The 27,437-nt window shown below is 51.2% G+C and overlaps 1 protein-coding gene across 2 annotated transcripts; it reads left to right on the top strand.

Moving 5' to 3' along the window:
• The first annotated feature begins 6,691 nt into the window (after positions 1-6,691).
• LOC140189953 (myeloid-associated differentiation marker-like) lies at positions 6,692-21,786 on the top strand. 2 transcript variants are annotated; one of them, XM_072246329.1, is made up of 3 exons: positions 6,692-7,183; positions 8,449-8,540; positions 19,979-21,786. In XM_072246329.1, exon 3 carries the CDS (start codon positions 19,983-19,985, stop codon positions 20,850-20,852), a length of 870 nt encoding a protein of 289 aa, XP_072102430.1. In that variant the 5' UTR covers positions 6,692-7,183; positions 8,449-8,540; positions 19,979-19,982; the 3' UTR covers positions 20,853-21,786. The 2 variants fall into 2 exon arrangements, with proteins under 2 accessions (XP_072102430.1, XP_072102429.1); XM_072246328.1 differs by lacking the exon at positions 8,449-8,540 and having other exon boundaries at positions 6,693-7,183.
• The last annotated feature ends 5,651 nt before the right edge of the window (positions 21,787-27,437 follow it).

The raw sequence follows: 27,437 nt of genomic DNA, 5'->3' as shown, positions 1-27,437 counted from the left end.
ATGAAGATGAGCGAGGGGATGAGGATGAGGGAGGTGGTCAGAGAGAGGATCAGGAGGGAAAAGGCAAGGAACTGGAGCTGGGAGCAGGAAACCAGGCAGTCTGATTACACAGGATAAAAGCGTCCCGGAACAGGCCTCTCCTTCCTGTGTGAGACTGTCTGTACAACACTGCCTCTGGAGTAATGTGAGACATAGGTCCCAGCATCCCCTCCATCTCACCGTCCGCCCAGAGATGGTGAACTCATACCCCACAGTGTCCACTTCCCCAGTGTCCCTCTCACTCCCCTGAACACTACACACTCTTTCCCAAAACCTTCCCCACCCTCTCTCCCCTTCTCTGCCATTGAATTAAATTGTGTGTGTGTGTGTGTGTGTGTGTGTGTGTGTGTGTGTGTGTGTGTGTGTGTGTGTGTGTAGGGGGAAGAGGGAGGGAAAGGGAGAGAGAAAAAAAATTGAATATGAATCGGCCAAGGTTCCTGTTCCCCATCACTGTCCAGTGACCCCGGGGTTAGAGAGAGAGAGAGAGAGAGAGGAGGGGTGTGAATCGGCCAGGGTTCCTGTTCCCCATCACTGTCCAGTGACCCCGGGGTTAGAGAGAGAGAGAGAGAGAGAGGAGGGGTGTGAATCGGCCAGGGGTTCCTGTTCCCCATCACTGCCCAGTGACCCCGGGGTTAGAGAGAGAGAGAGAGAGAGAGGAGGGGTGTGAATCGGCCAAGGTTCCTGTTCCCCATCACTGCCCAGTGACCCCGGGGTTAGAGAGAGAGAGAGAGAGAGAGGAGGGGTGTGAATCGGCCAGGGTTCCTGTTCCCCATCACTGTCCAGTGACCCCGGGGTTAGAGAGAGAGAGAGAGAGAGGAGGGGTGTGAATCGGCCAGGGTTCCTGTTCCCCATCACTGTCCAGTGACCCCGGGGTTAGAGAGAGAGAGAGAGAGAGGAGGGGTGTGAATCGGCCAGGGTTCCTGTTCCCCATCACTGTCCAGTGACTCTGGGGTTAGAGAGAGAGAGAGGAGAGAATCAGCCACGATTTCTGTCCCCAATCACCATTTGATGATACTTCGCAGCCTCTGTGACGATTTCTCACTCTGAGTTTAAGAGGAATTCTAAGAAAAGGGAGCGGATGTGCTGCTGTGTGCAGGATGAGCGAGGTGTGAACTTGTGGGTGTGGGTAAAGTGATTTCATTCTCACTTCCTGCCTGACATCACCAGTGTACATAACGGCAACACTCTCCTTGACCAAACAGGTGAATGGGGAGGGGTGGGGTCCCACTGGGAGTGTGGGTGGTGAGAGTGAATGGGGAGGGGGTGGGGTACCATTGGGAGTGTGGACAGAGGGAGTGAATGGGGAGGGTGTGGGGTCCCATTGGGAGTGTGGACAGAAGGAGTGAATGGGAAGGGGTGGGGTACCATTGGGAGTGTGGACAGAGGGAGTGAATGGGGAGGGAGTGGGGTCCCATTGGGAGTGTGGACAGAGGGAGTGAATGGGGAGGGAGTGGGGTCTCATTGGGAGTGTGGACAGAGGGAGTGAATGGGGAGGGAGTGGGGTCCCATTGGGAGTGTGGACAGAGGGAGTGAATGGGGAGGGAGTGGGGTCCCATTGGGAGTGTGGACAGAAGGAGTGAATGGGGAGGGGTTGGGGTCCCATTGGGAGTGTGGACAGAGGGAGTGAATGGGGAGGGGGGGTCCCATTGGGAGTGTGGACAGAGGGAATAAATGGGGAGGGGATGGGGTCCCATTGGGAGTGTGGACAGAGGGAGTGAATGGGAAGGCGTGGGGTCCCATTGGGAGTGAATGGGAAGGGGTGGGGGTACCATTGGGAGTGTGGACAGAAGGAGTGAATGGGGAGGGGTTGGGGTCCCATTGGGAGTGTGGACAGAGGGAGTGAATGGGGAGGGGGTGGGGTCCCATTGGGAGTGTGGACAGAGGGAGTGAATGGGGAGGGGTTGGGGTCCCATTGGGAGTGTGGACAGAGGGAGTGAATGGGGAGGGAGTGGGGTCCCATTGGGAGTGTGGACAGAAGGAGTGAATGGGGAGGGGTTGGGGTCCCATTGGGAGTGTGGACAGAGGGAGTGAATGGGGAGGGGGTGGGGTCCCATTGGGAGTGTGGACAGAGGGAGTGAATGGGGAGGGGTTGGGGTCCCATTGGGAGTGTGGACAGAGGGAGTGAATGGGGAGGGAGTGGGGTCCCATTGGGAGTGTGTACAGAAGGAGTGAATGGGGAGGGGTTGGGGTCCCATTGGGAGCGTGGACAGAGGGAGTGAATGGGGAGGGAGTGGGGTCCCATTGGGAGTGTGGACAGAAGGAGTGAATGGGGAGGGGTTGGGGTCCCATTGGGAGTGTGGACAGAGGGAGTGAATGGGGAGGGGGTGGGGTCCCATTGGGAGTGTGGACAGAAGGAGTGAATGGGGAGGGGTTGGGGTCCCATTGGGAGTGTGGACAGAAGGAGTGAATGGGAAGGGGTGGGTCCCATTGGGAGTGTGGACAGAGGGAGTGAATGGGAAGGCGTGGGGTCCCATTGGGAGTGAATGGGAAGGGGTGGGGTACCATTGGGAGTGTGGACAGAAGGAGTGAATGGGGAGGGGTTGGGGTCCCATTGGGAGTGTGGACAGAGGGAGTGAATGGGGAGGGAGTGGGGTCCCATTGGGAGTGTGGACAGAGGGAGTGAATGGGGAGGGAGTGGGGTCTCATTGGGAGTGTGGACAGAGGGAGTGAATGGGGAGCGGGTGGGATCCCATTGGGAGTGTGGACAGAGGGAGTGAATGGGGAGGGGCTGGGGTCCCATTGGGAGTGTGGACAGAGGGAGTGAATGGGGAGGGGGGGTCCCATTGGGAGTGTGGACAGAGGGAATAAATCGGGAGGGGATGGGGTCCCATTGGGAGTGTGGACAGAGGGAGTGAATGGGAAGGCGTGGGGTCCCATTGGGAGTGAATGGGAAGGGGTGGGGTACCATTGAGAGTGTGGACAGAAGGAGTGAATGGGGAGGGGTTGGGGTCCCATTGGGAGTGTGGACAGAGGGAGTGAATGGGGAGGGAGTGGGGTCCCATTGGGAGTGTGGACAGAAGTAGTGAATGGGAAGGGGTGGGTCCCATTGGGAGTGTGGACAGAGGGAGTGAATGGGGAGGGTGTGGGGTCCCATTGGGAGTGTGGACAGAGGGAGTGAATGGGGAGGGGGTGGGCTCCCATTGGGAGTGTGGGTGGTGAGAATGAATGGGGAGGGGGTGGGATCCCATTGGGAGTGTGGACAGAGGGAGTGAATGGGAAGGCGTGGGGTCCGATTGGGAGTGAATGGGAAGGTGTGGGGTACCATTGGGAGTGTGGACAGAAGGAGTGAATGGGGAGGGGTTGGGGTCCCATTGGGAGTGTGGACAGAAGGAGTGAATGGGGAGGGGTTGGGGTCCCATTGGGAGTGTGGACAGAGGGAGTGAATGGGGAGGGGGGGTCCCATTGGGAGTGTGGACAGAGGGAATAAATGGGGAGGGGATGGGGTCCCATTGGGAGTGTGGACAGAGGGAGTGAATGGGAAGGCGTGGGGTCCCATTGGGAGTGAATGGGAAGGGGTGGGGTACCATTGGGAGTGTGGACAGAAGGAGTGAATGGGGAGGGGTTGGGGTCCCATTGGGAGTGTGGACAGAGGGAGTGAATGGGGAGGGAGTGGGGTCCCATTGGGAGTGTGGACAGAAGGAGTGAATGGGGAGGGAGTGGGGTCCCATTGGGAGTGTGGACAGTGAGAGTGAATGGGGAGGGAGTGGGGTCCCATTGGGAGTGTGGACAGAGGGAGTGAATGGGGAGGGAGTGGGGTCCCATTGGGAGTGTGGACAGAGGGAGTGAATGGGAAGGCGTGGGGTCCCATTGGGAGTGAATGGGAAGGGGTGGGGTCCCATTGGGAGTGTGGACAGAGGGAGTGAATGGGGAGGGGTTGGGGTCCCATTGGGAGTGTGGACAGAAGGAGTGAATGGGAAGGGGTGGGGTACCATTGGGAGTGTGGACAGAAGGAGTGAATGGGGAGGGGTTGGGGTCCCATTGGGAGTGTGTACAGAAGGAGTAAATGGGGAGGGGGTGGGGTCCCATTGGGAGTGTGGACAGAGGGAGTGAATGGGGAGGGAGTGGGGTCCCATTGCGAGTGTGGACAGAAGGAGTGAATGGGGAGGGAGTGGGGTCCCATTGGGAGTGTGGACAGAGGGAGTGAATGGGGAGGGAGTGGGGTCTCATTGGGAGTGTGGACAGAAGGAGTGAATGGGGAGGGAGTGGGGTCCCATTGGGAGTGTGGACAGAGGGAGTGAATGGGGAGGGAGTGGGGTCCCATTGGGAGTGTGGACAGAGGGAGTGAATGGGGAGGGTGTGGGGTCCCATTGGGAGTGTGGACAGAGGGAGTGAATGGGGAGGGGGTGGAGTCCCATTGGGAGTGTGGACAGTGAGAGTGAATGGGAAGGGTTAGGGTCCCATTGGGAGTGTGGACTGTGAGAGTGAATGGGAAGGGATGAGATGCCATTGGGACTGTGACGGTGAGAGTGAATGTGAAGATGTCAGGTACTGAGGAATAGGGGACCTCCGCCTCCAAGAGTCGGACACGCACTGTGAACGGTGGGGTGTGCTGAGGGTCAGATGGAGCTCGGTCTGCAAGGGTAGGACACACACCATGAATGATGGGGAGCGTCAAGGACCAGAGAGGCCTCAGTGTACAGGAGTACGACGCAAACTGTGAACAGTGAGGAGTATCACGGGTCAGAGACGGACCTCAGTGTACAAGGATGAACAGAGATTCTTTGAGGTACATGGAGGTGAAGAGCAGGAAGTTGAAGATACAAATCAATAGCACTTTGTTCAGACCAGAATCAGAATCACCAAACGTCATGAAAGGTGTTGCTTCGCTGCAGCAGTGCAGAGCAACACATAACAATAAAAAATACAGAAACTTCAATGAAATATATTTTTAAATAAATTAAACAAGTAGTACAAAACAAGAGCAAAAAGAAATTGAGGTAGTGTACTTGGGTTCATTGTCCATTCAGAAATCTGACGGTCGAGGGGAAGAAGCTGTTCCTGAAATGTTGAGTGTGTGTCTCCAGGCTCCTGTACCTCCTTGATGGTAAGAATGAGAAGAGGGCATGGCCTGGGTGATGGGCATCCTTAATAATGGGTGCCGTCTCTTGTGGCGTGGCCATTTGTGCTGAGGAGGCCAGTGTCCATGATGGAGCTGGCTGAGTTGACAACTTTCCGCAGCCTTTTCCGATCCTGAGAAGTGGCCCCTCCATTCCAGACGGTGATGTCAGTTGCAATGGTACACCTGTAGAAATTTGTAAGCGTCTTTGGTGACATATCATATCTCTTCAAACTCCCAATGACATATAGCCACTCTCATGCTTTTTCTGTTTATGTAAGGATTCACTGCTAATGTAATGGTTTCTCTGTAATGTTTCTCTGCTGAGGTAACGGTTTCTCTGTAGCAGCAATGTTTGGGTTATGGCTGGAGATAACAGGACTATGGTTATGCCTGTGAGCCAATCAGAGATTGTTGCTCTGTCTTGTGAATCTGGAAGGTGATTTTTCGCGGGCTTTGGTCGAGGAGAGATGAATAGGGAAGACGCTCGTGGAGAGAGTTGGAAGACCACCGGACGGAGTGGACTGTGATCTGAGGGTCTGAAGGTCGGCGACGTTTGGAGGAGATCAATGGTGGAAGAATGGCGACTGACTCAGCTCCAATGTGCACTTTTGACTTTTCCTTGAAATGGGCCCTTTTTTATTTTCGTTAATAACCCTAAAATCAGATTAAGATTCATAAAGTTCAATCACGTAATTGCATGTGGTGTACCATCTGATATTTTGTGTTGTGGGTTTGTAACTGGGCGGTACATTACACAAACGTGATTTCTCAGTTTGGCGGAGCCAGAGCTGTTTTCTGCTGGACGAACACGAGCTGGATGAGGCTGAGGGTTACATGTAACTGCATCAATATGTTGGGATCGGGATAGATCTTCAGAGATGTTGACACCAGGAACTAGAAACTGCTCACCCTTTCCACAAAAGATCCTTCGATGAGGACTGGTGTGTGTTCCCTTGAGTTCCCCTGCCTGCAGTCAGTCAATTCCTTGCTCTTACTGACTTTGAGTGTAAGTTTGAACAAGCTGCTCTATCTCGCTCATGTACGCCTCCCTGTCACCATCTGAAGGGGGAGAGAGGGGGAGGAAAGGGAGGGAGAGGCTAGAGGGCAACAGGAGGGAGGGGTGAGGAGAGGAGAGGGAGGCGAGTCAGTGAGTTTAGAAGAGAAGCGGAGCGAGATGGTCGGGGAGTAGAAGGGAGAAGAAGGGGGCCTGAGATGGAAGCAGAGGAGGTGGAGGGTGGTGAGGGAATGAGAGGAGGGAGTGGAGATGAGGGAGTGAGAGAAGGGAAGGGAAGGGAGGGGAGGAGGGAAGAGTGGTGAGGGAGTGAGAGGAGGGAGGGGAGGGAATGGAGTGAGGAGGGGAGGGACGGGAGGGGAGGGAGTGAGAGGAGGGAGGGGAAGGAATGAGAGGGGGAGGGGAGGGAGTGAGCAGAGGGAGGGGAGGGGAGGGAGTGAGAGGAGGGAGGGGTGGGGACGGGAGGGAGTGAGAGGAGGGGAGGGAGTGAGGGGGGAGGGAGTGGGGGAGGGGAGGGGAGGGGGAGGGGGAGGGGAGGGGACAGGAGAGAGTGAGAGGAGGGAGGGGAGTCGCCCGGGCGAGGAGACAGATTCGCGGCGTGCACTGAAACACGCTTGCCGAGGGGGAAGTTCTGAGCTCAGGCCCCAGGTCCAGCAACTCTGACTCACTGAGAGTTGCTGGTGGGGGTGGGAAGTTCGCGGCGGCAGGAAACGGTGCATCTGTCGGGGAGGGGAAATAGTCAGACCGTACCGCACCCTGGGTGGGAACACAGACTTCAGCAGCATATCCTAGCAGAGAGAGACAGAGAGAAGGAGGGAGAGACAGACAGACAGACAGAAAGAGTGACAGAAGAGAGGGAGAGTCGGGTAAGGAGACAAGGGAGTGAGTGAGAGAGAGAGAGAGAGAGAGACAGTGTACAAGGTAACCCCAGGGCGTTGACCGCTGCAGAGCCAGGACTGGGTTCAAACTGCGGACTCCTGTTGAAGGGACAGGGAGAGGGTCGCGTCCCGCTCGGCGCTCTACTACGCGAGTAACCCGCTACAGTATTAAAATCAGCTCCTCTCCTGAATCAGGTGAGTTTGGATACTGTCGCAGCTTGGCGCTCCCTCCTCGCCCCACCCCACCCCACCCCACCCCGCCCAGCGCTCCCTCCTCGCCCCACCCCACCCCACCCCGCCCAGCGCTCCCTCCTCGCCCCACACCACACTGTGTCCCCACCCCACCCAACATCCCCACTCCACAAAACATTCACTCCCCACCCCACCGCACCCAGCGCTCCCTCCCCGCCCCACCCAGCTCTCCCTCCTCGCCCCCTCCACAAACTCTCTCCCCACACCACCACACACAACATCCCCTCCCCGCCCCAAGCCACAGACCATCCCCACTCCACAAAACGCACCCTCCCACCCCATCTCAACCCATCTCACCCTATCTCACCCCATCTCACCTCACCCCACCTCACCCCACCCCACCCCACACAGTGCCCACTCTCTGCTTCATCCAACACAGCATCTCCTCCCCGGCCCATTTCCACAGCACTCCCTCCCCACCCCCCAAACAATGCTTCTTTGCTGCCCCCTCCTCCCATAGCACTCACTCCCCACAACACTTCCTCCCCACCCCACAAACAACCCTTCTTTCCTGCCCCCTCCCTTCCCACGATGCTCCATCCACACACCCCACAATGCTCTCTCCCCACCCCACAAACAACCCTTCTTTCCTGCCCCCTCCTTCCCCACCCCCCAAACACTTCTTCCCCACCCCACAGCAGCACTCCCTCCCCACCCCTCTTCCCACAGCACTCACTTCTCAGCTCCACCTCCCACAGTGCTCCCTCCTTAACTCCACCCCCCCCACACAACACAGAGCTCCCTCCCACGGCATGGTATTCCCTCACTGCCCCCCTCCCACAGTGCAATACTCCTTTACCGCCCCTCCCGCAGAATGGTGCTCCCTCCCGCCGTGTAGTGCTCCCTCGGGATCCCTCCCACAGCGTGGCGCTCCCTCAGTGTTCCTCCTGCCGTGTGGCGCTCCCTCCTCGCTGCTTCCCCACAGTGCACACAAAGGGTTAACAAGTCCAGCATGCTACATTCCCAGATGTGTACTATGTCTGTGTATGGAAAGTTTGACTGATTCACAGATTCCTTCTCCCACTGCCAGACCAGCGTCTCTGGCCAAATATAGTCAGCGCTGCACAGCGATCACTCCAGTGTCGGCTGGCTGTCTCTCCTGCAGGGCGTGGGCATCATGAGACAGCTCAGAAAACTAGAATCACTTGACAGAGATCAGCACTAAACCAATTACACAGACAACTCCTGGCCTGTTTGTCTTTTAATAGATTATCAACTCTTCAGATCTGGTCGCAGTGACACACCACACAATCAGGCCCTTCAGCGCAACATACTGCAGCCCGAAACCTTTCCTGTCCAGGTACCTGTCCGAATGGTTTTTAATGTTGTTTACATACTTGCCTCAACCATTCCCTCCGGCGGCTTGTTCTGTTGACAGAGTGAAAAAGTTGCCTTTCGGGTCCCTGTTGAATCTCTCTCCCCTCTCACCTTAAACCTGTGCCCTCTGGTGCTTGATTGCCAGCCCTGGGGGAAAAAGACTGTGCACTTTCACCCTATCTGTGCCCCTCGTGGTTTTATACACCTCTGTAAGGTCACCCCTCAGTCTCCTACACTCCGAGGAATAAAGTCCCAACCTGTCCAACCCCTCTCCATAACTCAGTCCCCGAGCCCCGGTAACATCCTCGTAAACCCCCTCTGCCCTCTCTCCAGCTCAGCAGCATCTTTCCTGCCAGAAATGAACACAAACGCCAGGCTCACCAATGTCTTGTACAACTGCAGCATCGCGACGTATGTTGTGAAACCTGTTACTTTGCAGCGGCAAGACATAACATAACCAACAAGTTACAATAAGTATATTTTTTAAAATGAAGTCGTGCGAAAAGAGAGGGTGAAAAACACTGAAGAAGTATGTATGGGTTCATTGTCCATTCAGAAGTGTCATGGCGATGGGGAAGAGCTGTTGCTAATATGTTGAGTGTGTGTTTTCAGGCTCCTGTACCCCCACTTTGATGGTATGTCCATCAGCAGAGGACACGTCCTGGTGTTGGGGAGCCTTAATGATGAATGTCAACTTTTTGATGCATTGCCTTTTGAAGTTGTCCTTGATACTGGAGAGGCTTGTGCTATGATGGAGCTGGCTGAGTTTACAACTTTCTGCAGCTTTTTCCGACCCTGTGCAGCAGCCCCTCCGTCCCAGATGGTGATGCAACCAGGTAGAATGTTCTCCACGGTGCATCTGTAGAAACTTGCGAGCGTCTTTGGTGACGTGCCAGGTTTCCTTAAACTCCTAATGAAATAGAGCTGCTGCCATGCCTTCTTTGTGAAACCCCTTTTACTGGACGACTCTGGAAATGCAGCTGATTAGCCCCTCGCTATCAGCCGAGGAAGCCACCTTTCTCAGGCTCCATAGGTCTAGGGTGTAAGCGACTTTGGTCCAGCCAGACCAGTGAGGTTGGGATGTCTCACCCACCCAAACCCCGGTTTGAGTGAACGCTGTGTGATTTCCTGACCCCACCACCCCCCACCCCCGCAATTGCCTGTTGGCAAAAAATATCATCGTATTTTGCATACAATTATAACGAAAGTATATTTGTGAACATTAGCAATCAAACAGCTATTAAAGAAAAGAAAGAAAAAAAACACGAAGAGCCCATTATACTGTAATTAAACGGTCAAGTGTGCAGTAAGTTGGAGTTCATCTTGAACTTGTCTGTAATTCGCGTGCTGGACCCTCGGTCTGTGTGAAAGCACACACCACTTTCCGAATGTCGCTCAAAATGCATCTCGACCAAACGGGCTCTCCCACAAGAGTATTGGTTCTTCCCCCTTGAAGCCATTCATCTGCACAAAGCACCTTGGTTCTTCCTTCCTGTCCTCTCCCAGCTCCCACCCACAAAAACCTCAGCCCACAGCAGAGTCCATCACAAACACCTCTGCCCAGAAGCCTCTCTAGAACCTTCTCCCAATTCCACCATCCTGATTAGCTGACATCACATTCCCAAGTTGAACAACAAAGCCCCTTATCTCAGCTCAAACCCAAACAGGCTGAAAGCAGAACAGGCTGCGGTTACAGAACTGCTCAAATGAAATACCTACAGCACAACAGTAAAATCTATGGAAGCCAGACCTGATCTTTGTTAAGAGAGGGAAAGCGGCTGCAGTCGACGTGACCATCAGATATGAGGACAACCAGGGCGTTACATTTGTAATCGCATCAGGTATGTTGGCCCAGGCTCAGAGATGTTGACACCAAAAGATCTATCCTGGGCTGGTCCCTGTACCCCTGGGTCCCTCTGTTCTACAACACTCCCACAGTCTCTGCCATTCACTGTGAGAATTCTGCCCTGTCTTGTCTTTCCAAAATGCAACACCTTGCACTGATCCAAATTAAACTGCAGCTGTCATTACTCGGCCCACTTCCTCGGTTGATCAAGGTCCCTCCATAGATCCTGATAACTGTCTTCACAGGACTTCAGTGTCATCGTCACTGACTATCCATGCCTATAAATTCTCATTAAATTGTTTATATAAATAATGAACAGAGTGCTCACAAGACTGACCCCATGTACACCAGTAGACATGGGCATCAGCCTAAGAAACAACCTTTGACCATCACTCTCTGCCTCCTACCACAGAACCAATTATGAATCCAATCCACCCTCACCCGAGATTCCATGCGATCTAACCTTCAAGACCAGCTTGCCATGCAGAACATTGTCAAAGGCCTCACTGAAGTCCATATAGACAATCTACAGAGAGATTAGCTTTATTAGCTTCCGGAAGACCTTTGACAAGGTACCCCTCTTGAGGCCGATTACCAAGATAAGAGCCCATGGTATTACGGGAAGGTTACTAACATGGTTAGAGCATTGGCTGATTGGTAGGAGGCAGCAAGTGGGAATAAAAGCATCCTTTTCTGGTTGGCTGTCAGTGACTAATGGTGTTCCTCAGGGGTCGGTGTTGGGACCACGTCTTTTTATGCTGTATATAAATGATTTAGACGATGGAATAGATGGCTTTGTTGCCAGGTTTGCAGATGATTTGAAGATTGGTGGAGGGGCAGGTAGTGTTGAGGAAACAGGTAGGATACAGAAGGACTTAGACAGATTAGGAAAATGGGCAAGAAAGTGGCAAATGAAATACAATGTTGGAAAATGCATGGTCATGCACTTTGGTAGTAGAAATAAATGTGCAAACTATTTTCTAAATGTGAAGAAAATCCAAAAATCTGAGATGCAAAGGGACTTGGGAATCCTTGTGCAGAACATCCTAAATGTTAACTTGCAGGTTGAGTCGGTGGTGAGGAAGGCAAATGCAACGTTAGCATTCAGTTCAAGAGGACTTGAATAGAGGAGCAAGGATGAGATGCTGAGGATAAATGAGGCACTGGTGAGGCCTCACCTTGAGTATTGTGAACCGCTTTGGGCCCCTCATCTTAGAAAAGATGTGCTGGCATTGGAGAGGGTCCAGAGGAGGTTCACAAGGTGATTCCAGGAATGAAACGGTTATCGTACAAGGAATATTTGATGGCTCTGGTCTGTACTCGCTGGAATTTAGAGGGATGAGGGGGAATCTCATTGAAACCTCTCAAATGTTCAAAGGCCGAGACAGGGTAGATGTGGAAAGGATGTTTCCCATGGTGAGAGTGTCTTGGACAAGTGGGCACAGCCTCAGGATAGAGGGATGTCGATTTAAAACAGAGATGCAGAGAAATTTCTTTGGGCAGAAGGTAGTGATTTTGTGGAATTTGTTACCACAGGCAGCTGTGGAGGCCGGGTCGTTGGGTGTACTTAAGGCAGAGATTGGTCAGTTCTTGATTGGACACTGCATTAAAGGTTACGGGGAGAAGGCTGGGAAATGGGGTTGAGGGGGGGAGAAAAAGGATCAGCCATGATTGAACGGTGGAGCAGACTTGATGGGCCAAATGGCCTAATTCTGCTTCTATGTCTTATGGTGTTATTTGACTAGCTCGCCGTACAGAATCTTGTCAAAGGGCTTGCTGAAGTCTATATAGACTAGCCTTAGTGACTACCTAGATTAGCTTGCCATGCAGAACATTGTTAAAGCTTTATTTCTCACGTGTACATTTAGACATACAATAAAGTGTGTATTTTACATTGACCAACATGGTCCAAAGGCACGCTGGAGCAGCCTGCAAGTGTCCCCACGCTTCCTGCGCTGACTTCTGGACCCAGGCGTCTTTAGAATATGGGAGGGAGCTGGAGCAAACGGAGGAAACGCACACGGTCATGGGAAGAAATTACTAACTCATAGGAAAACTACCTAGGAACAGAATGAGTGTGTGGTTGAAGAATTGGAGCAGAAGGCAGTGATTCAGATTTCTGGATTATTGGGAATCTTCTGGGGCAGGTGGGGCCTGTACAAAAGGGACGAGTTGCACTTAAACTCCGGGGGACCAATATTCTTGCGGGCAGGTTTACTAGAGCTGTTGGGAGTGGTTTAAGCTAATACGGCAGGGCGACGGGAACCAGTATGATAGAGCTGAGGATGAGCCAGCAGGTTTACAAGCAGATGATGGGTGTAACATGCATGTATAGAAGGACAAGCCAATGATTGGGTACAAATGCAGACAGAGTGAAGAGTTAAATTGTACCACAGAGGCAAAATTCAAAAGGGCGAAGAATGCAGGACTGATGGTGCTGTATTTAAATACACATAGCATTCAGAATAAGGTGGATGAACTCATGGCGCATTTAGAGATTGGTCCGTATGGTATTGTAGGCATCATGGAGTCAAGGTTGATAAAAGGCCATAGTTGGGAGCTTAACATCAAAGGATATACTTTGTACCGAAAGGACAGGCAGGAAGGCATAGGCGGGGGTGTGCCTCTGTTGGTAGGAGATGGAATTACATCTTTAGAAAGAGGTGACACGGGGTCAGAGAATGTCGAATCTTTGTGGGTGGAGTTAAGAAACTGCAAGGGTTAAAAGACCATAATGGGAATCATATATAGGCCTCCAAATAGTAGCCTAGGTGTGGGGTTGAGTTTGCAAAGGGAGCTGGAAAAGGCATCTAATAAGGGTAATGACACAATTGTAATGGGGGATTTCAATATGCAAGGGGATTGGGAAGATCAAGTTGGTGTCGGATTGCAAGAGAGGGAACTTGTTGAATGTCCACAAGATGACTTTTTAGAGCAGATTGGATGTTGTGTAATAACCCGGATCTTATTAGAGAGCTTAACGTAAAGGAACCCTTGGGAGGCAGTGATCATAATACGATTGAATTCATACTGCAATTTGGGAGGGAGAAGCATAACTCACATGTATCAGTATCGCAATGGAGCTTGCCCAGGTGGATTGGAGGAGGATACTGGCGGGGATGACAGCAGAGCAGAGGTGGAGTTTCTGGAAATAGTTCAAAAGGCACAGGATAGATATGTCCCACAGAAGAAGTTGTTCTCAAATGGCAGAGGTAGGCAGCCATGGCTGCCAAACGAAATTAACTGCATAAAAGCCAAGAAAAGGGCATGTAAGGTAGCAAAAGTTAGATAATTGGAAAGCTTTTAAAGTTCAACAAAAGGCAACTAAAAAAGCTATAAGAAGGGAAAAGATTAAATATGAGGGCAGACTAGCCAATAATATAAAGCAGGATATTGAAAGCTTTTTTCATTTATATAAAGAGTAAGAGGGTGAAAGTTGATATTGGACCACTGGAAAATGATGCTGGTGAGGTAGTAATGGGGAACAAGGAAATGGCAGATGAACTTAATGGGCATTTTGCATCTGTCTTCACTGAGGAAGACACTATCAGTGGGCCAGGGGTCTGTGAGTGTCAGGGAGAAGGAGTGAGTGCCATTGCTATTACAAAGGAAAAAGTGCTAGGCAAACGGAAAGCCTTTAATATTCACCAGCATTTTGCCTGGATTAGAGAATATGTCTTATGAAGAAAGGTCCATCGAGCTAGGGCTTTTCTCCTTGGTGTGAAGGAGGATGAGAGGTGAGTTGATAGAGGTGTACAAGATGATAAGCGGTATAAAAAAGTGGACAGCCAGAGGCTTTTTCCCAGGACAGAAATGGCGAATATGAGGTGATATCATTTTAAGTTGATTGGAAGAAAGTACAGGGGTGATGTCAGAGCTCGTTTTTTTTTACATGGAGAGTGGTGAGTGTGTGGAACACTGTCAAGGGTGACGGGAGAGGTAGATACATGGGACCTTTAAGAGGCGTAAATAACTTAATGGATGATGGAAAAATGCAGGGTTATGTTGGGGGGGGGGGAGGGTTGGATTGATCCTGGAGTTAGTTCAAAGGTTGACACAACATCGTGGTCCGTACTGCATTATGTTCCACTATGTTTGATGCTCAAATATCTCGGTAGTTTCTTCCCCGTTTTCCCAAAACTTTGCCAGTATTGGAAGGCCTCAGTTATCAGGAGAAGCTGGCTTTATTCTTTGGAGCTTAGAGGCAAACTTACAGAAACGTTTACATTTATGAGAGACAAAGATAAGGTGGATGGCGACAGTCTTTTCCCCAGGGTGGCGGGGAGGCAGAGGTTTAGGGTGAGATGGGAAGGATGGCTGAGGATTAACTTTCCCACTCAGAGGGTGGTGAGTATGGAGCGAGCTGCCAGGGGAACTGGTTGAGGTAGCTACATTAAGAAGCATGGAGAGAGGGGGCTTGGTGAGACATGGGCCGAATGGAGGAAATTGGGGCTAGCTGGGTGGGCTCTATTGCCTGGGATTGTTTCATTCAGCGGCTGTTTTTTGCTTGCTTCACACTTCTAAGTATTTTTTGCCAAGCCACGGCCACATCGGCAAAGCCGTCTTGGATCTTGGTGAGAGGACATGTTTGGACCAGCTGGAGGACGTCCTAGGTTGGGGCACCACAGGGGCAAACTGGGGTTTGTCAGGTGTCCCATCGGTGTAATGTTTGCACCGGTTTGGCATCTCAACTTCAGAGTCTACTTGTAACTGTCCAGTTTTTTCTCTGGTAGGAGCAAGGTGAGGTCACCGATCAGATCTCCGCCGGGGAGTGGGGTTGCGTGTTGGTGTGCCAGTACTGGACCCATTCACTATGTTTGTCATCGGAGTCAAGACTTTTCAAGTTGTAGAAAGGTTTTTGGGATTTGAGTCAGAAAGTTGGAGGAGCATTTTCAACGAGTTTACGAACTGGAACGTTGTGGGAGATATTTTGGACAATGCTTGTAAAATTTTGCTAAAACTGCTCTTCTATGGATCTCTGGGGGAGCTATTCCACTCATTGGGCAGGGGTCCCCAACCTTTTTTGCACCGCAGACCGCTTTAATATTGACAATATTCTTGCGGACCGGCCGACCAGGTGGGGTGGGGGGTGTTCAAGTAGGGTTAAACTCACCTCAACATGTCTTTTACAGTTAGAGTCGCCAACTTCCTCACTCCCAAATAAGGGACAAAAGTAGCAGTCAAATTCCGGGACACTTTACCCCCAGAAAGACTACCATGACCATGAAGCCTTGCGCGGGCACCTGTGTGCACATGTGCGTACGTGCCGATTTTTTTTCCCCACAAATCGGTTTTGCCTTCATCTTCCCGACTACACTGTACATACATTATTTGTACTTCATATAGGCTGTATATTTACCATATCATTTCTGCTTTTACTATATGTTAGTGTTGTTTGTTTTCAGTTTTATGTGTTATTTGGTTTGATTTGTTAGGTTATTTTTTGGGTCTGGGAACGCTCAAAATTTTTTCCCATATAAATTACTGGTAATAGCTCCTTCGCTTCACGCCACTTAGGCACGGAAGGTTTCATAGGAATACTTTACCTTAGCAGGGGAAATACAGGAAAGGGCGGTCCCGTATCGGACAAACCAATTTAGCCCAATATACTGGCTGTCCCAGCAAATACGGGACAGTTGGCAACCCTATGTTCAAGTTCAACGGTGCGTGACAGGGAATGAGGAAAGGTGCAGCTGACTCGTATCGTTTCCTCACGGCCCAGTAGCACATGCTTTGCGGCGTGGTTGTTAGGGACCATTGGACAGGTTTGGATTTTAGGGCTCCTGGGATTATTCTCATTGAAGTATGGAATGATACTTCAATGAGAATAATCCCATATATGGATGATATTTGAGTAAGCACCTCTCTCCCAGAATGGGTGCACAGAATTCCGAGACTGAGAAACAGAGCGCTAATCAAGTTTATCAAGTTAATGTGCATTAAGACCCCCAGTAACTCCTCCCCTGGTAATATGAGTGTGGTTATGGAGTCGTGGAGCACGACAGCACAGAAAAAGGCTCTTTGGCCTGTCGATTCGAAGATGTCACAACTGACTTAGATTAGGTTATGAGGACACACAGTCCTCTTTTATTGTCATTTAGTAATGCATGCATTAAGAAATGATACACTGTTTCTCCAGAATGTTATCACAGAAACACAAGACAAATCAAGACTGAAAAACTGACAAAAACCACATAATTATAACATATAGTTACAACAGTGCAAAGCAATACTGTAATTTGATAAATAACAGACCATGGGCACGGTAAAAAGAAAAGTCTCAAAGTCTCTCGAAAGTCCCATTATCTCACGCAGACAGAAGAAGGAAGAAAAACTCTCCCTGCCATGAGCTTCCAGTGCCTCAAACTTGCCGATGCAGCACCCTGGAAGCACCCGACCACAGTCCAACTCTGAGTCCGTCCGAAAACTTCGAGCCTCCGACCAGCCCTCCGACACCGAGCACCGAGCACCATCTCTGCCGAGTGCTTTGACCCCGGCCCCGGCAACAGGCAATAGGCAAAGCCGAGGATTTGGGGCCTTCCCCTCCAATGATTCTCGATCGCACAGTAGCAGTGGCAGCGAAGCGGGCATTCCAGAAGTTTCTCCAGGTGTTCCTCCGTGCTTCTCACGGCTGCCTCCATCAAATCAGGATTGTGCACGGCCCCTACTTAACAAATACGATATCACCTCCTTTCCATGGGTGAGATGTCCCATAATACAATCTAGATGATGGAATTGCTGGCGCCATGGCTGTTCGCGGTGGAGGGGCAGGAAGTGTTGAGGAGACAGTGAGTCTGCAGAAGGACTTAGATTGGGAGAATGGGCAAAGAAGTGGCAGATGGAACACACTGAATGGTCATGCACTTTAGTGGAAGAAATAAAGGTGTGGACTATTTTTAAAACTAGGAGAAAATTCAAAAGCCAGAGGTGCAAAGAGAGTTGACGGTCCTCATGCAGGATTCCCCTAAAGGTTAACGTGCAGGTAGAGTCAGTGGTGTGGAAGGCAAATGCAATGTTAGTGTTCATTTTGAGAGCACCTGAGGTGGGGTCAGGAAACTGTGCAAGGGGAAGGCAGCAGCCCACCCCAGAGAGAATATGCAAGCAAGGATGTAATGCTGAGGAGTTACATCCACGTTGGAGTTTTGTGAGCAGCTTTGAAAGGATTTACTGGCATTGGACAAGGTCATGAGGATGATTCCAGGAATCATAGGGTTAACGTATGAGGAGCCTTTGATGACTCTGGGCCTGTACTCGCCGGAATTTAGAACAATGAGAGCGGATGTCATTGAAACCTACCGAATATTGAAAGGCTCAGATAGAGTGGATGTGGAGAGGATGTTCCCTACAGTGGGGGAGTTTAGGACCAGAGGACGCAGCCTCAGAAGAGAGGAACAGAGATGAGAAGGAATTTTCTTCCAGCCAGAGGGCGGTGAGTGTGTGGAATTCCTTACCAGAGATCTGTGGAGCCAACATCATGGGGTCCATTTCTGGCAGGAGTTAATGGGTTCTTCATTGATAGGCTGCTAAGGGTTATGGTGGGAAGGCGAAGAATAGGGACACAGCAAAGATACAGATCCTTCGGCCAAGCCTGTCCATTCTGACCATAGACCAATTCTTCAATGTTCAGCCTATATCCCTATAATAATAATAATGGCTCCATCTGTCTAAGTAGACAATGGATGAACCCATCCCAGACGCAGACCTGGGCGATGAATATGGAGATCCTGGGCTGCCCAGACATCAAGATCCCCCTCTCGGCCTCGCGGATGTGGTCCAAAGGAATGCGAAGCAGTACATTTGGCATCAGCTTGGCTGCAGGAGCTGCCGGGAGGTGACGTGATACGCCATCCAATGGCCTTAGGGGCTCCACTCCGGATTTGTGTGGGGTTTGCTCCTTAGCCTTCTCTTCTCCTGAAGATACCCACAAGGCAGTGGGATCCGTGACCCTGGATAGGGGCCCATTCCGGGTACTGTCAGCCGGAGCCAGCTGAGCCCAGGGCTCGTGTAAGGCAGGGTCGTCACGCCCTGTGGTAGTGACATATGGAGCCACGACCCACTGCCCAAATATCTCTACATGACCAGCCTTTTCATGTACCCACCCAAGTGTTTCTTAAATGCTACCTGCCTCAGCCACAATATCTTCTTCCCCAATGTGCAAATATCTAATTAATGTTTGAAAGAAAAGTTCCAAGCAGACATACAATAGCGGTGTCTCTGAGGCTGATAGACAAACGCATTGATATGCAGAGAACGAGGGAGATGGACGTTGTGTACGAGGAATGGAGGGAGATGGACATTGTGTACGGGGAACGGAGGGAGATGAACATTGTGTACGGGGAACGGAGGGAGATAGACATTGTGTACGTGGAATGGAGGGAGATGGACATTGTGTACGGGGAATGGAGGGAGATGGACATTATGTACGGGAATGGAGGGAGATGGACATTGTGTATGGGGAACGGAGGGAGATGGACATTGGGTACGGGGAACGGAGGGAGATGAACATTGTGTACGTGGAACGGAGGGAGATGGACATTGGGTACGGGGAACGGAGGGAGATGGACATTGGGTACGGGGAACGGAGGGAGATGGACATTGTGTACGGGGAATGGAGGGAGATGGACATTGTGTACGGGGAATGGAGGGAGATGGACATTGTGTACGGGGAATGGAGGGAGATGGACATTGTGTACGGGGAATGGAGGGAGATGGACATTGTGTACGGGGAACGGAGGGAGATGGACATTGTGTATGTGGAATGGAGGGAGATGGACATTGTGTACGGGGAATGGAGGGAGATGGACATTGTGTACGGGGAACGGAGGGAGATGGACATTGCGTATGGGGAACGGAGGGAGATGGACATTGTCTATGGGGAACGGAGGGAGATGGACATTGTGTACGGGGAACGGAGGGAGATGGACACTGTGTACGGGGAACGGAGGGAGATGGACATTGTGTACGGGGAACGGAGGGAGATGGACATTGGGTACGGGGAACGGAGGGAGATGGACATTGGGTACGGGGAACGGAGGGAGATGGACATTGGGTACGGGGAACGGAGGGAGATGGACATTGGGTACGGGGAACGGAGGGAGATGGACATTGGGTACGGGGAACGGAGGGAGATGGACATTGTGTACGGGGAATGGAGGGAGATGGACGTTGTGTACGGGGAATGGAGGGAGATGGACATTGTGTATGGGGAACAGAGGGTGATGAACACTATGTAGACAGAGGGATTCATTTCGTCAGGGGTTTAATCACTGATTAAATTAGTTTGGCACAACATTGTGGGCTGAATTGCCTGTTCCTGTGCTGAGCTGTTCTGTCTTGTATGGTCTATGTATATGGTGTGACTCTTTCCCCCCCTCCACTGCAGATTTCCCCCACAATAACTGCTCTCTACTCCCCCCCCCCCAGAAGGAAGGCCAATGCTGTGTGGTCTACCCACCATTTTCCCTCACATCAGACTTGCCCCTCCCCGCCCACAGTTACAATGCCTCTGTTATATGGTGTGACTCCCTCCTTGCTTTCCCCCACACTAACTCACTCCCCTCTTTGTCTCCCCCTAGGACGATGGCAGTGGTGAACCTGCAGGCCCTGAACTCGCAGCTGGGCTACGCGCGTCTGGCAGCCCTCTTCTTGACCTGCCTGGCCTTCAGCCTAGTGGTGCACGTGGGAATCTGGTGGGGCCAGCCCGGTGACTGGTGCATGTTCGCCTGGTGCTTCTCGTTTGCCGCCACCGCCCTGGTGCTGCTGCTCGAGGTGGCAGGCCTGACGTCCAGGGCCCCCGTCTCCTGGCGGGAGGCCCCTGTCGCCCTGGCGGCCTTCTCGGGCCTGCTCTGCCTCTCAGCCTCCGTCATCTACCCGGTCTACTTCGTCAACAGGAATCACGGGCAGCAGGACTACACGGTCACTGCCACTGTCGCCTCCTGCCTGGCTACGGTGGCCTACGCGGTGCAGGTCTGGCTGAGCAAAGCCAGGCCGGGGGAGGTGACCGGTTACCTGGCGACTGTGCCTGGTCTGCTGAAGGTGGTGGAGGCCTTCGCTGCGGGAGTCATCTTTGCCTTTGTGGGGGAAACGTACTACCATGGATACCCGGCCCTGAAGTGGTGCCTGGCTGTGTACTGCATCTGTTTTATCCTGGCCACCCTGCTCATCCTGCTCTTCCTGACTGGCCATTCTGGCTGGCTTCCCACCCCACTGGAGCGCTGGCTGGGAGCCTACGCCCTGCTGGGCGTCCTATTCTACGCCACAGCCACCATCCTCTGGCCACTGTTCTGCTTTGACCGCCGCTACGGCAACTCCAGGCGGCCTAGCAACTGCAGTAAAGGGTGCTACTGGGACAACCAGGTGGTGGTGGCTGTCCTCACGGCCTTCAACCTGTTGGTCTATGTGGCTGACCTGATCCACTCTGGCAGGCTGGTCTTCGTCAGGACCCACTGAGGGGCAGGAGGGGGTCGAAGAGGTGGGGAGGGAGGGGGTGGAGGGGAGGGAGGGGGGTGCATTTAACCATGTTTCAGTGAGAGCTTCCATGAGAACTTCACTCTGTGTCTGACCCCGGGAGTGCGTGATGGGACGGTGTGGAGGGAGATTCACTCAGTGTCTGACCCCGGGAGTGTGTGATGGGACAGTGTGGAGGGAGCTTCACTCTGTGTCCGACCCCGGGAGTGTGTGATGGGACGGTGTGGAGGGAGATTCACTCTGTGTCTGACCCCATGAGTGTGTGATGGGACAGTGTGGAAGGAGATTCACTCAGTGTCTGACCCCGGGAGTGTGTGATGGGACGGTGTGGAAGGAGATTCACTCTGTGTCTGACCCCGGGAGTGTGTGATGGGACGGTGTGGAGGGAGTTTCACTCTGTGTCTGACCCCGGGAGTGTGTGATGGGACGGTGTGGAGGGAGTTTCACTCTGTGTCTGACCCTGGGAGTGTGTGATGGGACGGTGTGGAGGGAGATTCACTCTGTGTCTGACCCCGGGAGTGTGTGATGGGACGGTGTGGAGGGAGATTCACTCTGTGTCTGACCCCGGGAGTGTGTGATGGGACGGTGTGGAGGGAGATTCACTCTGTGTCTGACACCGGGAGTGTGTGATGGGACGGTGTGGAGGGAGCTTCACTCTGTGTCTGACCCCGGGAGTGTGTGATGAGACGGTGTGGAGGGAGCTTCACTCTGTGTCTGACCCTGGGAGTGTGTGATGAGACGGTGTGGAGGGAGCTTCACCCTGTGTCTGACACCGGGAGCGTGTGATGGGATGGTATAGGTGGGTTTGGAGTATGTCCATCAGATGACCTAGTGAGCTGGTCTGTATAACCTTTGTATCAGTGTTTGTGAACTTATGACTCACTTTGTAATTCTGTAATAAAAAGAGCTTTGCTTACACCAGTGTTGAACTTCCTGAAATACTTCTGTCACCAAAAGATGGAAACCCACACGCAGACTCACAGTCCTGCAAAAGGACTCTTGGGAAATACAAACACTTTCTGTAACTTCCCCTTCGTGACTCACTTCACCTGCTCATTCCTCTCTCCTCTCTAATCCCACTGTCCCACTCTCTCCCCACAGCCCATATCAGGCCCCAAACTAATCCCACTATCACTCTCTCTCCCCACAGCCCTCTGTCAGACCCCAAACTAATCCCACTAACCCACTCTTTCCCCACCATCCTGTGATAGTCCCCAAACTAATCCCACTGACCCACACACCCTACAATGCTGTGTCAGTTGCCAAACTAATTCCTGTCTCACTCTCTTCCCACAGCCCTGTGTCAGACCTAAAATTAATCCCCTTACCCCAGTCTCTCCCCACAGCACGCTGTCAGTCCCCAAACTAAACCCATTGCCCCACTCTCTCCCCACAACACAGTCAGTCCCCAAACTACCCCTAATGTCAAACACTCTCCCCACATCCCTATATCCCCAAACTAATCCCACTAGCCTACTCACTCCCCACAACCCTGTCAGTCTCCAAACTAATTCGTCTGTCCCACTCTCTCCTACAGCCCTGTATCAGACCTCAAATTAATCCCACTTTCTCCACACAGTACTCTGTCAGTCCACAAACTGATTCCTCTGCCCCACTTTCTCCCCACACTTCTGCGTTGGTCCGCAAATGAATCTCAATGTCCCCCGCTCCCCACAGCCCTGTGTTAGTGCCAAAACCGATCCCACTATCCAACTCTCTCCTCACAGCACTATATCAGACCCCAAACTAATCCCACTACCCCACTCACTCCCTACAACCCTGTCAGTCACCAAACTAATTCCTCTGTCCCACTGTCTCCCACAGACCTAAAATTTATCCCCCTACCCCACTCTCTCCCCACAGCACTCTCAGTCCTCAAACTAATCCCACTGTCCCACTCTCTCCCCACAACACGGTCAGTCCCCAAACTAATCCCATTGCCCCACAGTCTCCTCAGAGCACTGTGTCAATCCCGAAACTAATCCCACTTTCACACTCTTTCCACACATCCCTATGTCAGTCCCCAAACTATCCCAATGTCAAACACACTCCCCACATCCCTGTGTCGTTCCCCAAACTAATCCCACTGTCCCACTCTCCCACTGTCCCACTGTCCAAATTTATCCCCACAGCCCTATCTCAGTCCACAAACTCATCCCACTGACTAACTCTCTCCCCACAGCCCTATGTAAGTTCCCAAACTACACCCACTGTCCCACTCTCTTCCAACGACCCTATGTCTGTCCCCAAACTAGTTCCACTGCCACACTCTTTCCCCACAGCCCTGCATCAGACCCCAAGCAAATACCACTAGCCCACTCTCTCCCCACAACCCTGTGTCAGTCCCCAAACTAATCCCACTGTCCCACACTCTCCCCACAACCCTGTGTCCATCCCAAAATTGATCCCACTATCCAACTCTCTCCTCACAGCACTATATCAGATCCCAAACTAATCCCACTACCCCACTCACTCCCTACAACCTTGTCAGTTGCCAAACTAATTCCTCTGTCCCACTGTCTCCAACAGACCTAAGGTTTATCCCCCTACCCCACTCTTTCCCCACAGCACTCTATCAGTCCCAAAACTAATCCCACTGTCCTACTCTCTCCCCACAACACGGTCAGTCCCCAAACTAATCCCATTGCCCCACAGTCTCCTCAGAGCACTGTGTCAATCCCGAAACTAATCCCACTTTCACACTCTTTCCACACATCACTATGTCAGTCCCCAAACTATCCCACTGACAAACTCTCAACCCACAACGCTGTGTCACTCCCCAAACTAATCACACTGCCCCACTCTCTCCCCACAGTCCTGTGTCAGTCTCCAAACTAATCGACTGTCACACTTACTCCCCATATTCCTAAATCAGACCCCAAATTTCTCCACACAACACTATATCAGTGCCCAAACTAATCCCACTGTCTTCCCACAGCACTCCCCAAATTCATCGCACTGTTCCAATTTATCTCCACAGCCCTGTGTCGGTCCACAAACTCATCCCACTGACAAACACTCTCCCCACAGCCCTGTCAGACCCAAACTAAACCCACTGCCCCATTCTCTCCCACAGCCCCATGTCAGTCCCCAAACTAATCTCACTGCCCCACTCTCTCCCCACAGCCCTGTGTCGGTCTGCAAACTCATCCCATTGTCTCACTCTCTCCCCACAGTCCTGTGTCAGTCTTCAAACTAGTCAACTGTCACACTTACTCCCCATATTCCTAAGTCAGACCCCAAACTAATCCCACTGTCCCACACTCTCCCCGCAACCCTGTGTCTGTCCCCAAACTAATCCCACTATACAACTCTCTCCAGACAGCACTATATCTGACCCCAAACTAAACCCAGTGCCCCACTTTGTCCCCACAGTCATGTGTCAGTCCCCAAACTAAGCCCAATACCCCACTCTCTCCCCACCAACCTGTGTCAGACCTGACACTAATCCCTCTGTCCCACTCACTCCCCACAGCCCTGTGTCAGACCCCGAACTAATCCCACTGTCCCACACACACCCTACAACGCTCTGTCAGTTGCCAAACTAATTCCTCTGTCCCACTCTCTCCCACAGCCCTGTGTCAGATCTAAAATTAATCCCCCAACCAGTCTCTCCCCACAGCACAGTCAGTCCCCAAACTAAACCCATTGCCCCACTCTCTCCCCACAACACACAGTCCCCAAACTACCCCAATGTCAAACACTCTCCCCACATCCCTATGTCCCCAAACTAATCCTACTAGCCTACTCACTCCCCACAACCCTGTGTCAGTCTCCAAACTAATTCCTCTGTCCCACTCTCTCCTACAGCCCTGTGTCAGACCTCAAGTTAATCCCACTGTCCCACTTTCTCCACACAGCACTCTGTCAGTCCACAAACTAATTCCTCTGCCCCACTTTCTCCCCACACTTCTGCATCGGTCCGCAAATGAATCTCAATGTCCGACGCTCCCCACAGCCCTGTGTCAGTCCCAAAATTGATCGCACTATCCAACTCTCTCCTCACAGCACTATATCAGACCCCAAACTAATCCCACTACCCCACTCACTCCCTACAACCCTGTCAGTCGCCAAACTAATTCCTCTGTCCCACTGTCTCCCACAGACCTAAAATTTATCCCGCTACCCCACTCTCTCCCCACAGCACTCTATCAGTCCCCAAACTAATCCCACTGTCCTACTCTCTCCCACCAGAGCACTGTGTCAAACCCCAAACTAATCCCACTGTCCCACTCTCTCCCCACAACACTGTCAGTCCCCAAACTAATCCCATTGCCCCACAGTCTCCTCAGAGCACTGTATCAATCCCGAAACTAATCCCACTTTCACACTCTCTCTCACAGCCCTGTGTCGTTCCCCAAACTAATCCCACTGTCCCACTCTCTCCCCACAACCCTGTGTCAGTCCCAAAACTCATCCCACTGTCCCAATTTATCCCCACAGCCCTGTGTCGGTCCACAAACTCATCCCACTGCCCCACTCTCTCCCACAGCCCTGTGTTAGACCTCAAACTAATCTCACTGTCCCACTCTATGTCCACAGCTCTGTGACATTCCCCAAATTCATCCCACTGTCCCACACTCTCTCCACAGCCCTGTGTCAGTTCCCAAACTAATCCTACTCCTCCAAGAGCCCTGTGTCAGTCCCCAAACTAATCCCACTGTCCCACTCTCTTCCCACAGCCCTGTGTCAGTCCCCAAATTCATCGCACTGTCCCAATTTATCTCCACAGCCCTGTGTCGGTCCACAAACTCATCCCACTGACAAACTCTCTCCCCACAGCCCTGTGTCAGTTCCCAAACTAATCCCACAGTCCCACTTTGTCCACACAACCTTGTGTCAGACTCCAAACTAATCCCACTGTCCCTCTCTCTCCCTACAGCCCTGTGTCAGTCCCCAAACTAATTACTCTGTCCCACTCTCTCCCCATAGACCTGTGTCCATCCCCAAACTAATCCCACTGTCCCACTCTCTCCCCACAGTCCTGTGTTGTTCCCCAAACTAATCCCACTGTCCAACTCTCTCCCTCCAGCTCTATATCAGTCCCGAAACTAATCCCACTACCCCATTGTCTCCCCACCACCCTGCGTTTGAGCCCAATCTAAGCCCACTGCCCCACTCTCTCCCCACAACCCTGTGTCAGACCTCAATCTAATCCCACTTTCCCACTTTCTCCGCACAGCACTGTGTCGGTCCCCAAACTTGCTTTTCAAATCTTTTTATTGCATTATAATCAGTTAAATGAACATATCAGTAATAACAATGCCAAGAGAACAGGGTTACAGTAATAGCAATCATATATACCAACATGAGTTCCAAATATCATATCCAGACAGTTCCTCCCGATCTCTTGATAATTGAAACTGAAAAAAAGTTCAAAAAATTTGTTCAAGAAAAAAAACCAAAAAAAAAACACAAACCCCCCTAAACTAATCAGACAACAAAACAGAGAAAATAAAATGGGCTGTCATATTTGTCAATTATAATTATTGTGTCCTTGTCCGTTCCTCCTTCCATAAACAATTAAATATTAGGAAAAAGGATTCAAAAAGAAAATCAACTTAACTCATATGTATGGAAATACTGAATAAAGGACTCCCAAGTTTCCTCGAATTTAATCGAGGAATTAACTGTGCTACTCCTGATTTTTTCTAGGTTTAAACAAGCTATCGGTTGAGAAAGCCATTGAGGTGTAATAGGGGAATCAAAATCTTTCCACTTAAATAAAATGGATCTTCTGGCCATCAGCATAACAAATGCTATCAAACAGCAGGCCGAAGATGATAAATAATTAGAGACAGTCAGTGGTAATCCAAAAATTGCAGTAATTGGATGAGATTGTAAATCAATACGTAAAACTGCTGAAACAATATCAAAGATGTCTTTCCAGTATTTTTTTCCAAAAGAGGGCAGGACCAAAACATATGGGTTAAGGAACACCTCAGACCTATCTGTCACACATAGGGTTTATATTGGAATAAAAACGGGCTAGTTTATCTTTTGACATATATTTTCTATGAACCACTTTAAATTGTATTAAAGTATGTCTAGCACACATTGAGAAGTATTAACTAATTTAAGAATCTTTTCCCAGTCTTCAATGGATATACTTAATTGAAGTTCTCATTCTCATTCATTCCTTATTTCATCAGATACCCCTGAAGGGATTGTCATGATTAAGTCATAGATAGCTGTTATTACACTCTTTTGTAAGGGATTAAACTTAAAAATTTTTCCATAATATCAATTTGATGTGACATCGGAAAGGTAGGCAAAGTAAAATTCAAAAAATTTCTAATCTGTAGATATCTAAAAAACTGCAGTCTAGGTAAATTGTATTTATTAAATAACTTCAAAAGACAAAAAACAGTTATCCGTAAATAAATCACGAAAATAGTTTATTCGTTTAATTTTCCAAAATAGTCCCCAAACTAATCCCACTGTCCCACTCTCTCCCCACAGCACTGTGTCAGTCCCCAGACTAATCCCACTGTCCCACTCTCTCCCCACAGCACTGTGTCAGTCCCCAGACTAATCCCACTGTCCCACTCTCTCCCCACAGCACTG

The sequence above is a fragment of the Mobula birostris genome, chromosome 29 (assembly GCF_030028105.1).
Source record: "Mobula birostris isolate sMobBir1 chromosome 29, sMobBir1.hap1, whole genome shotgun sequence".
NCBI classification, from domain to species: domain Eukaryota; kingdom Metazoa; phylum Chordata; class Chondrichthyes; order Myliobatiformes; family Myliobatidae; genus Mobula; species Mobula birostris.
Note: the sequence above shows the minus strand (reverse complement) of the source record. Positions and strands in the feature narration are given on the sequence as shown.